This window comes from Hyperolius riggenbachi, chromosome 5, assembly GCF_040937935.1.
Source record: "Hyperolius riggenbachi isolate aHypRig1 chromosome 5, aHypRig1.pri, whole genome shotgun sequence".
Lineage (NCBI taxonomy): Eukaryota > Metazoa > Chordata > Amphibia > Anura > Hyperoliidae > Hyperolius > Hyperolius riggenbachi.
Window position 1 is genome coordinate 138941223 of NC_090650.1, and position 12824 is coordinate 138954046.

The window sequence follows — 12824 nt, forward strand, 5'->3', positions numbered from 1 at the left end:
CTGTAACGCATTGAAAACGGATTAAAAACGCACACTCACTGCAGTGCAACGCATACTAAAACGCATTAAAACACATACAACAAAACGTATGCTTTGAGCGTTCTCCAACGCAAGCTCTGATGTGAAAGAGCCCTTATAGATTTTGGTGTTTGACCCATAGATGGACTATTCTGTTGTTGTGTGAGACTGTTCATATCTATTCATTTACAGGCAGCTTTCACAATAATGAGGTCTCTTAGGGGGGAAATATATGCAATATTAAATTAATTTTTTCTTGGAATTTTTTTGAAATGTATTCTCTTTCATTGCTGAGAGATGCTATAAGGCTTATTACCGAGAAAAAAAACACTCTGAGGATTTATTAAAAGTACAACTGTTGATACTCCGGTTTATATAATGTCATTGATCTACATGCAATTACTAATTGTCCCTTAGAACAGCACACGGGCATACCTAATGCTGCTTGTAACTATTGATTTAGTCATAGAGACAAATATGTTGGCTGTTGCTGACTTAATCTCTTTTGAGATACAATAAACAACATTATATGGCTTCTGATTTCATATTGCACTGAACTGACTGCAGAAACCTGAAATGTGATTGGTTGCTATTTTTACTTCTTAATTGTTAGCAGCTTGATTAAAGCTAAACTGCAAACAAACTTATGAAAGGACAGTGTTTAATCCTGCTGTGTATTCATTAACATTGGTAAATGCATTTTTATATACAGGTAGTGTAAATGCTTGTGTTTCTCAGAATTGGTTGGAAGTGTGGAGCTAGTGTCACTATGTGAACTACCTCACAGGAGGAGACACCCCAGTGTTTTTTTCTCACTGTGCTGCTGACTTGCACATTCCAGTCAGAATGTTCAATACAGACATTGGTATACACCAAATATAGGCACTGGTACAAAATACAGAATTGGTGATAACAGTGACAAATGTAACATAGAGAATAAAATGTATAACACATTTAAGAGAGAAAGGGCTCTGCCCTTGTGAGCTTACAATCTAAAGGAATAGGCGGGAACAAAAAGTGAGGTAGTATACGATATGCATGCCTAGAAGAAGTATGTTTTTAGGTTATCTAGTAAGGAGGAAAACTTGGCCAGAGGTTAAAGGGGGAATGTCCTAAGTTAGAGTTTATGCTTGTCAGAAAAATCAAGTTTTAAGGGAGCATTTGACTATTTCAAAGGTTGGAGAGTGATGGATGAGTTATGGAAGGTAATTCCAGAGGAGGGGTGAAGCATGTGAGAAATCTTGTATATGTGAAGGCGAGGAGGTGATTCTAGGGGAAAACAAAAGGTCATGTGCAGATCTGAAATTGTGGTTCGGGTGGTTTCTGGAAACTAGTGAGGAGGTGTACAGGGGAGGGAGACTGTGGAGAGCTTTTTAGGCTAAGGTTAAGTTTTAAATGAATCTGCTCGTTAATTGGCAGCCAATGAAGAGCTTGACAGAGGAAGAGCGAGCAAAAAGATAAATCGAGCAGCCGACTTCAGTACAGATTGGAGGGGTGCCAGTCTGTTAGTTGGTAGTCCACAAAGCTTTTTTCACATTATGGACCGAACATAGTTGTACTGGTAATTCTTTAACTGTAAGAACAAATTCAAATAGAGATATATTTTTACTAGTATTCTTGCTACTATATAAAGTCATATGTAGTGCTGCAAAACATCACAGAATCAAACCATAAAAGCACATAACTCAAAGCAAATTAACAGCAAAATTATTTTTAACTGAGTTTTGTTTTTCTAGACAGAATTAATTGACAATATGCAATGTACATTTTAGTGCCAAGACAAACAAGGAAATGTGGATATTTTACACTGATTGTGTTTCTTAAATACATTAATAATAACTAATTCTTTGCCATGAGATATAAAGTTTTCGAGCTTTTGCCTCTTGCTTTACTTTGCCTTGCAGTATTGTTGCACTAATTACTACAGTTTATTTTATTTTTATTTTTTGTTTTCAATAATTCTTTACAGCTATAGGCAAAATACTGTTTAGTATAACCAAATGGCTAAGTACAGTTCATTTTAGTTTAGTATTATATGGTTCGATTCTATTAAAGGGAACCTGCAGTAAGAGGAATATGGAGGCTGCCATCTTCATTCCCTAGTCCCCTAGTTCCCTTAATACTTTAAAGCAAATCTTAAGTGAACATAAACTTATGAGATAATTCATTGTATGTGTAATACTAATGGTAAACAGAACATTGATAACATAGAACTGAGTCTAATGCTGGGCATACACGGATGGATTGTTCCTTATCAATCGAGCCGCTGATGGCTCGATTGATAATATCCGACAGGTCCGATGACCCGCCAGATCGATTCCCTGCTCGATCCCTGCAGGAGGACAATAGCGGGGAATCGAGCGGAAGACGAGGACGAGCGGGAATCGATCCGGGCGGTTGCAGGATGAGCGGGGATGCGGCGGGAGTCGATCCGGCGGCTAATTGAGCCACCGGTCGACTCACGTATGCGCGGCATTATATTTTGTTTTCAGTTTAATGGCTTTGTTTTTAAGATCAAATTCTAAATAGCAGCTAAAGGTGGCCATACACTGGTCGATTTGCCATCAGATCGACCAACAGATAGATCCCTCTCTGATCTAATCTGATCAGAGAGGGTTCGTATGGCTGCCTTCACTGCAAACAGATTGTGAATCGACTTCAGCATGAAACTGATCACAATCTGTGAAGCTGCCGCTGCCGCCAACCCCCCCCCCCCCCCCTGCATACATTACCTGCTCCGGCCGGTGCGCGTCCCCCCCCCCCGGTCTCCGCTGGCTTCTTCTCCGCTGGGCTCCGAGTTTCCGGACCGCCTGGCTTCACTTCACATCCGGGGAAGTTTAAACAGTAGAGGGCGCTCTACTGTTTAAAGTCTTGCCGGGACAGGAAGTTCAGTGAAGCCAGCCAGTCCGGAACTCGGAGCCCAGTGGAGAAGAAGACAGCGGAGACCGGGGGGGACACGCGCCGGCTGGAGCAGGTAATGTATTGCGTCGGTCATCTGGCATTCGAACGCCGCTATCGACGCACTCCCGACCTGCCGGCGAACGGGCAAAATCTTCCGCACGGACGGATCGATGGGAATCGACGGGAACGATTGATTTCGGATGGAAATCGATAGTTCTGTCAGCATTTGTGCAACGATTTCACAGCAGATTCGATCACAGTAATCTAATCTGCTGTATATCGGCGGGAAAATCGTTAGGCCCCTTTAGACAGTCTGTTGCAAAATCTGCATTGCTAAGCTGGAAAACAAACAGAAGTAGGAACCATTTGAATTTCTGAACACTAAACACTAAAGCTCAACAAAAGTCTTTTAAATGCATGATTATCAAACAACTTAAAGAAGTTGGACAACGTTTGTCAAGTAAAGTTGGACAACTTTTGTCAAGATGACAAGGCGTTATCACTGATAAGAGGCGACCAGCGACTGATAAGACGCAGCTCAATTTAATCCAACTATTGGATTGACTTGAGCTGTGTCTTATCAGTCGTTGGTCACCTCTTATCAGTGATAACGCCTTGTCATCTTGACAAAAGTTGTCCAACTTTACTTGACAAAAGTTGTCAAGTAAAATTATTTTTATTGTTAAATTATTATTTTTGGTAATCTGTTTTTGAATTCAGTGGTAAGGTTAACATGCTCTTGTGTGATTGGTAATATAAATGTTGTTAATGAGCTGTTTAACCACTTGCGTACTAGCAGTCTCTGGCCTCTTAAGGACCAGAGACTGCTGGTACCAAAAAATGGGCTTACCGCGGTATTGCCGCACAGACCCCCGCTGCTCTTATTGGTCACACAACTCACCCATTGCTGCATGCCCCTCGCTCTGCCATCGCTATGATATGAACACAGTGTGTAGCAAGCACTCAAGGAGGGAAAAAGATGATGTGCTATGACTTGCAGCGTCTCTGCACTCCAGACTCTCCAACAATTTCTTCACAGTCAAGTCAGCACCATCCGTAGTATCAAAAGCTCTTTTATTGGATAAAAAGTAGCATCACAGACATCATCAACAGCGACAGCAGCGCTGTTTCGGTCAATAGACCTTTCTCAAGCTGCATAAGCCGTCGCTATGAGGCATCATTTAACACAGTAACAACTGAGTCTAGATTATATATACAACACCATAATAAGTGTCCCAACAGATGCAGAGTAACTGCATAATAACAACAAGAAAAGATCATCTGTATGGGCAAGGAATCAAACCAAAAAGGCGAGAATAAAGCTTAGCATAATCTTTATTTGATACACTATGACAAAAAATGGGTAAAAAAATTTAAAATAGGGTGACACCCAATGGGAGACTCTGATACAATAATTGGATAAAAGGATCAAAACACCATGTAAAATACAAGGATGTTTGGTTGAAGCACAAGACCGAGATGACAAATAAAGTAAGCTTACACCTATCGTCCAGTGTAGAAACAATCTGTATACACAGGATCAAAACAATCTAAGATCGCAATTAATCAAACAGCAAACCAGTTGCAGGGCACAAAAAACCTCTTAGTACAATATTTCACAGTGCTCGTATCAAGCATGGAAGAAGAACTGCCACAGAAGCGCTGTTTGAAAAAGAAAAGGTGCAACAAAAAACCAAAAGAAGAATGTGTATAATTACCTGCTAGTGCTTGCGTATCAGTCAAAGGGGCCCCCGAGTGCGCCCCTCCACGCGTATCGCGGCAAGGCCGCTTTCTCAAGAGGTGCCGATAGCGTCAATAGTGCGCGTTAATATAGTGAGTGAATTGTCTCCGGGGCAAAGGTTAATGTTGAATAAGGCATGCGTGGCCACGCATGCAAGCACGCAGTAACGCCGCTCGTCTCACTTAGAGCGAGCAGCGCGCCTGCGTGAAGTGTCAAACGGAGATTCAATGTTTACTATAATAGCAGCGATATTTTAGCAAGTTTAGAAAGTAAATATTTAACTATTGCAACATTAAAATAATGAAGATACTGAGCCTACATAGCTAGATTACTACAAGAGAGAGTACAACTGTATATAAATAGAAAAAATATATATATGTATAAAAAATGGATACATAAATACTTAAAAGTCCCTCTAGTGGTCATAAAGTAGAATACCCAAACAACAATAATATGTGCATTAGGACATAGATGGTAAGTGAATGTGATACTGGCTACATATATAAAAATAAAAATAAAAATAAACTGGCCACTGGTTTAAAACTAATGGCAAGTACAATCAGTGAAGACATAGAAAACAATTAAATTTAATTCTTTTCTATGTCTTCACTGATTGTACTTGCCATTAGTTTTAAACCAGTGGCCAGTTTATTTTTATTTATATTTATTTTTATTTTTATATATGTAGCCAGTATCACATTCACTTACCATCTATGTCCTAATGCACATATTATTGTTGTTTGGGTATTCTACTTTATGACCACTAGAGGGACTTTTAAGTATTTATTTATCCATTTTTTATACATATATATATTTTTTCTATTTATATACAGTTGTACTCTCTCTTGTAGTAATCTAGCTATGTAGGCTCAGTATCTTCATTATTTTAATGTTGCAATAGTTAAATATTTACTTTCTAAACTTGCTAAAATATCGCTGCTATTATAGTAAACATTGAATCTCCGTTTGACACTTCACGCAGGCGCGCTGCTCGCTCTAAGTGAGACGAGTGGCGTCACTGCGTGCTTGCATGCGTGGCCACGCATGCCTTATTCAACATTAACCTTTGCCCCGGAGACAATTCACTCACTATATTAACGCGCACTATTGACGCTATCGGCACCTCTTGAGAAAGCGGCCTTGCCGCGATACGCGTGGAGGGGCGCACTCGGGGGACCCTTTGACTGATATGCAAGCACTAGCAGGTAATTATACACATTCTTCTTTTGTTTTTTTGTTGCACCTTTTCTTTTTCAAACAGCGCTTTTGTGGCAGTTCTTCTTCCATGCTTGATACGAGCACTGTGAAATATTGTACTAAGATGTTTTTTGTGCCCTGCAACTGGTTTGCTGTTTGATTAATTGCGACCTCAGATTGTTTTGATCCTGTGTATACAGATTGTTTCTACACTGGACGATAGGTGTAAGCTTACTTTATTTGTCATCTCGGTCTTGTGCTTCAACCAAACATCCTTGTATTTTACATGGTGTTTTGATCCTTTTATCCAATTATTGTATCAGAGTCTCCCATTGGGTGTCACCCTATTTTAAATGTTTTTACCCATTTTTTGTCATAGTGTATCAAATAAAGATTATGCTAAGCTTTATTCTCGCCTTTTTGGTTTGATTCCTTGCCCATACAGATGATCTTTTCTTGTTGTTATTATGCTATGAGGCATCATTTCAGGCAACTTGCATTGTTTAAATGGAAATAAATATGTCGGCCTGAATATTCCTTTCAGCTCAGGTGTTCTTTAAATGTTTAATTCATTGTTAATAAATGGCAGTGCTTTTCTGTTTGTGTATATATTTAGTGTACTTTGCTATTCTTGCTCACCTGCTATATGTTTATGTATTCAGGATTAGTCCATCATGTGTCAAACTTGATTGTGGAGACAGCAGCTTTGTACCTTGAGGTGGAAGACAAAGCCCGACTGAAAACTGCCAATGAACAGCTTGTCCTGCTGCTTGCCATTTTGCATTGCATGCTAAAATACACATCTGCTGTGGTACGACTGGTCATTCAGGTATGTGAAACAAAAAATGCTACTTCGAAGATAATTTGATATGCTGTGTACTTTGGGTACAGTCCATATGTCCAAATTATAGCCTGCAGTTGTGGAAACCACCAAACCACATTTCCTATTTATTTTTTTTCAAACGAGTGCTTAAAGAAAAAAAATTAAAGTTTATATTTGCCCTTCCACATAGCATTTAATGTACAAGATATATGTGAAGGGTCACAAATGTTCGTGTAGTTTCACTTTTACCACAGCTGCTTACATTTACACATGATAATTCTTCATGTACTCTAATAAAGGATTGTTCAGTACAGTGGACACAGATGAGTGACTTTAGGTCAGTATTATATAGAGCACAAAACAGGGCTATCAGATCCTGCACTTGGTGGACTTTATTGAAACACTTGAAAAATACATAGTAGAAAAATGAATGAAAAACATTAAGGCGGTAAGTCAAACCTTAGTTTATTTATGGGAATGGTTAACAAAATGATTGAGTTGACTCCCTGATGGGGGGATACCAAGTCCCAATAACAAATATAAACTACCACAGAAAATCTCCAAAACTCTAATCTGTAGTTACTAATGAAAGCATACAAATAAGGTGCTAGGCAATATAAAATATGATTGTATGGTGGCTGATTGGTGCATGGCTCCAGTAAAGCCATGTGTGCTGATTTATCAATAATAATTGATACCTGTAAACAAAATATATATATGTGTACTAAGGGATAAAAAAAAAAAAAAGAGTAGAGCGATATTTACAAAAATAATATACTGAGGTGCAATAAATAAAAAATCTGCACCATACACCATTTGTGTGCTACAAACGTGCAAGATAAGGGAAACCTTGGTGGGATTAACCAGAGATAAGCACTGATTTTCTTTGTGCAATATAATGCAAAAATATAAAAATTGTAACATTAATCAATCAAAATATTGCACATGAAATAATACATGAAATAATAGGAACGTGTATATTATTATTGATTTATTAAGCGCCTACATATTCTGCAGTGTATATATATATATATATATATATATATATATATATATATATATATATATATATATATATACACTCTATAATGCGCGCACACACACACACACGCACGCACGCACACACACACACACGCACAATATAAGGTAGTCAAAAGTCCATGAGGTAGATATAGAATGAGGACTATGAATGCAGGTAATGTCCATAGCATAATAGAAGGAGGTATCTCTGAGGTGGAAACGAAGGTGCGAGGTAGAGGTTATAGGTATAAGAATAGCTCAACAAGGACTAGATTCACTAAACTATGGTAAACAAACTAACATGCGTAAAGTCTTTCACATGATGAGTAGAGTGTAATGCATTACAAGTAATGTATTGTATTGTGCAGTAAGACTTTACACATGTTATTCTGCTTGCTGCAGTTTAGTGAATACACCCTCGAGTGTCTCTCAGGCAGGCAACATGCTGGCACCTCCTATGACCAGAAGGAATGAGAGCAGATTCTGCCCCTACTAATGCTATACCACAAGGTCTTGTGCTGTGATTAACCACTTGTGTCCTGACTACAGTACATTCATAGCTTCTCTGCCACACATTTTGGCAGAAGGACATGAATGTTAGTCTGATGAGCACAGCAGGTAACAAGTGGGGCACTAATTAGGGTGGCCTGGGCAAATTTTACACGGCCCGGGACGGATTGAGTGGACCGCGGGTCGCATTTCTTGAATTCCAACTATCCTCCCCCTCCCTGCAAAGTTGCGAGCAGGCACTGGGGGATTTGAAACTCACCTCCCTCACCAGTGTCCTGTGTCGCGTCTTCATGGTAAGAGGGCGCCACATGACGTGACGGCAGGATGTGCGTGTAATACGCTGGCGTGTCCTGACTTCACCTCATGTGATGGGACAACAGTGAGAGAGGTGAGTTTCAAATCCCCTGGTGCTCGGTCGCAACTTTGCAGGGAGGGAGGGGGGGGAGGAGGGGAATCAAGCAGGCCATAGTTTGCCCAGCGCTGAACTAGGGTGTAATGCCCTGATGTCCATTCCCCTCTCCCCCAGCAGTGTTCAGCGCTAGGAGTGTACGTTTTTCTCACCTCTCCTGGTTCCTGCGGTGTTCGACTATCTCCTGATACCGCTGGCCTCTTGTGCTGGTATGTATCAGGTCCTGGCTTGATCATGACATCAAGCTCTGTATTTAATACAAGGATATGTAAGCAATGGATAAAGTATCAGCAAACCAACTTTAAAAGAATGAGCTTATTTTAATGTTTCAAAAAGTGCTAAAATACAAAATCTCTTCAAACTAATCCATCCATAAGATAGGCCTATTTAATAGAAAATAAAATGTATTCAAATATTCTCTTAAGGTGACAACATCAACTTGTTTTGGATTAAGGGATCCTTCTTCAGTCTTTAACATACAATAGTACATCTGCTCAGTATACAATAGATAATGGCAAGAGGTACATTGAAAAGCATCTGGGCATAAATAAAGCCAAGCAACACCACCCATTAGAACACCATAACGGCAGGCCTCAAGTTCACAGAATCTGCCCACCACAGGAAAAATATATAAAGGAGAGGGAGACCGCTTGACCCAAGGGAATACTTCACCAGACCCCAGGGAAAGATATAAATAAGAGGGTGAACCACTAGTTCACCAAAAATGTCCCCATGTCAAAAATTTCAGAATGTAAATCAGGGAGAGGAAAAATTTTACAATGGGCAAATACTGACTAAATTATTTATACACAATAATTTAAAAAAATAAAAATAAAGTAAACATTAAGCACTTTTTTCATTGTTATTTTCACTTCAGTTCCTCTTTAAAATGCATAGGAAATAAAATAATTCCTGAGCACCTAAAGAAAGTCTAGTTTCTCCCGGGAAAACATGATATATAGATCACTAAGGTGTTGTAAGTAGTGATAAAGTTATTGCTGATTAAAAAGGGCATAGCTAAAATGTCAAAATTACTGTAGTCCATAAGGGGAAAACAAGTCTAGATCCAAAGTGGTTAAAATAGGGTATAATTGTATTCATGCTAAGTCAAGGGACAGCTGTGTGCAGTGCTATTATTGTTAGAACATTTTAAAGATATTAGCACCCAGACTAACATTATTATTAAACCTTATTTATAATACACCAACATACATTATTACACAGTACTGTACACAAGATAGGAGAGACATTACAACATTAAACATTGTTACATAGGAACATTACATAGGAGTTCATATGCTGGCAGAGCAGAGCACACAGGGAGGATTACATTGGTAATGTAACAGAGATATGAGAAAAGCTGTGTTTTTAACTTGAATCATTGGACTTGCCATGTCAGCTATACAAGAAGTGCCTAGGTAATGAAACACGAGCTGGGGAGTACTGAAAATAATACATCCTCTACCCATCCTACTAACAAGTGAGCCTTAGATCTGGTTGTTTTTTTTTATTTTCTCTTCTGCTACAGAGCCTTTATGAAGAGATGAGGCTATTTTTTGTAAACCAGGTACCAGAACATCAGATACTTGAACACTACAGTCCTGATCATAGAAAAGTTTTCATTTTAAAATATTTCTTTGTTCTTTAAATGGTGCTGCCTTTGCTAACCCGTCTGCAGTTATAGTCATGTCTTATTGGGTGTTAAAGTTAGGTCAGGCATGGGGAGAAGTGGTTAAGATTTGGTATTATGGGAGATTTTGGCCGGGTAGCCGTTATGTTTTGGCATCAAAAGGGTTGGATAAGTTTTCAGGATGGGCAAGGTCATTAAAGTTAGAAATCAAGAAAGATGGTTAAAATGGAAATGTTACTGTTAATTACCATTTGGAAAGTAAGGTTAGTGTTCTACATAATTTGGGGTTTTGTGTCAGGGTTTCCACAGTGTAAAAGGTTAAACTGTATTTGTCTGACTTTGCCAACAAGTAGGGCTGCCAGGATGTTCCGAAACATAACTAAGCTTTCCACTTTGAAAACATTTCAATTTGTATTGTGACAGACATGGCCTCTGCAGAGTACTTGAGTAAATAAAGCTATGTTTGCATCTCCCATTGAAATGTGCTTACTATTTAAGGATGCTCATTAACTGGCATTGGAGAGACTCTTTGCTTTCTAGGTACAGCTCTTTACCTCTCCCATTCCCTACTAATGTTTATGACCAGTACTGTGAAGCATCCTGCCTCCAGATCAGGCAAAATTGGAAGTGATCCTTTTCTATTGACAGGGGATATATCTCAGTGATTTCTTTCCATGGCTGTATCTTCTGTTTCCGATGCCTATGCCACCTAATGTTGCTGATCTGAAATACAGTGTTGACCCTTGCCCCAGGTGCCCATGTTCCCTGTTCACATCGGCTTAGCCACATTACACTGCAGTCAACCCTCTCACTCATACTGAGGTTGTAAACAAAAGTTTCGGCAGCCAGGCAACCTTGAAGCATGCTATGCAGTATGATGTCATGCACAGCTAGGACATATTTATTTTATTCTTCTAGTGATCTGATCCTTGTGTTGGTCGGTTAGTATTCAGTAATTATCCTTATTTCCTCAATAATCTTTTCTTTGGTAAATCATATGGTTTCTCGTGTTGATCATCTGAAAGTTGGGTTTCAGTATTGAATCCTTTTTCTTTCTTTTTTTCCACATTCAGGCTCAGAAGACTGGTCAAGGTGGAGACACTCGGACAGCTGAAGACCTTCTGCTTGTTAATAAGCCTCTGACAGACCTGATCAGTTTGCTCATCCAACTGGTAATGTCAAAATAAATTGAAATGATGTACTCACCATAACTTATTTTTGATTTCAGATTGCTGAAGATATTTATTGTAAGGCTTGACAGGTTATGTCCACAATCAGTCCCTATGCCCCAGTCTAGTGCCGTGACTCTGAGCCCGGCCTACGGTCTTCACCTAAAGACAAGCCCCCACGTGAACAGGACACTTTATTTGTCTCCTGACTAGGATTACCCCCAGGTCTTAACGCGCAAGGCATACAGACTGAAGTAGAGTGGACAATAACCCCCCCAGAGCCCCACTGAGGCAAGTATCAACAGAGTTCAAAAGTTCACAAGTATCAAACTGTAGAAATACCTTGGTGGTGAGAATGAGGCCCACAGGCAGTCAGAGGATCCAAGTGATAGGCAAGGTCGGTCCAGGCAGCAAGCAAGAGTATCCAGGTAACAAGCAAAGGTCAGTCCAGGCAGCAGGCAAGAGTATCCAGGTAACAAGCAGAGGTCAGTTCAGGCAGCAGGCAAAAATATCCAGGTAACAAGCAAAGGTCGGTCCAGGCAGCAGGCAAGAGTATCCAGGTAACAAGCAGAGGTCAGTTCAGGCAGCAGGCAAAAATATCCAGGTAACAAGCAAAAGTCGGTCCAGGCAGCAGGCAAGAGTATCCAGGTAAAATGCAAAGGTCAATTCCAGATACAATAACACAGGTAAGAGTGCGCACTCAGCAACTAGCCACAGCTATGCTATAACGGGTAATGACTGGAAGCACTCAGCACGTTTAACCACTTGAGCACCACAGTGTTAAACCCCCCTAAAGTTCTGGCCATTTTTTGTGTGAAATTGGCCACTACAGCTTTAAGGGCTCGCTGCAGGGCCACACAACTCAGCACACAAGTGATCTCCCCCCTTTATCCCCACCATCAGAGCTCTCTGTTGGTGGAGTCTGATCACCACCCAGTGTTTATTTTTAAAAAAATAAATATTTGTTATTTATTTCTTAATAAATCTGTGTATTTTTGTTATTTTTACTATCCCCCAGCCAGCCAATCAGCGTGATTGGCTATCATAGGCTTCAGCCTATGACAGCCGATCACTGTCATGTCTCCCAGGGGGACCTGTGTCACACGGCTGTCCCCAGTACAGCGCTGCTGTAGATCACAGCGCTGTACAATGTTTATAGACGGCGGTTTCGCCGTCTAACAGTCTCCGAGCAGCGATTGCCACTGGGAGACTGAAGGTGGGGGGTGAACTCCGCCTACCATGAGCGTGCGCGATCTCCAGCAGAACAGGCCCACGGGACCTTATGCGGTCCTGGGGCTGCCGCCGCGTGTACGCCCATCGGCGCTACGTGGTCGGCAAGTAGTTAAACACAAATCTCATCCAATCAGTTGCCGGCCACAATCTGCACATCCAATCAGACAGCAGTA

General features: G+C 40.3%; 1 protein-coding gene across 3 annotated transcripts in view; it reads left to right on the plus strand.

Moving 5' to 3' along the window:
• Window positions 1-12824, plus strand: part of ULK4 (unc-51 like kinase 4) — an 892004-nt gene that overhangs the window by 670643 nt on the left and 208537 nt on the right. For all 3 annotated transcript variants that reach the window (XM_068236316.1, XM_068236315.1, XM_068236317.1), the window contains 2 exons: window positions 6520-6686; window positions 11323-11421. In XM_068236316.1, coding sequence (XP_068092417.1) covers window positions 6520-6686; window positions 11323-11421 — 266 coding nt within the window. The remainder of the gene's footprint in view (window positions 1-6519; window positions 6687-11322; window positions 11422-12824) is intronic.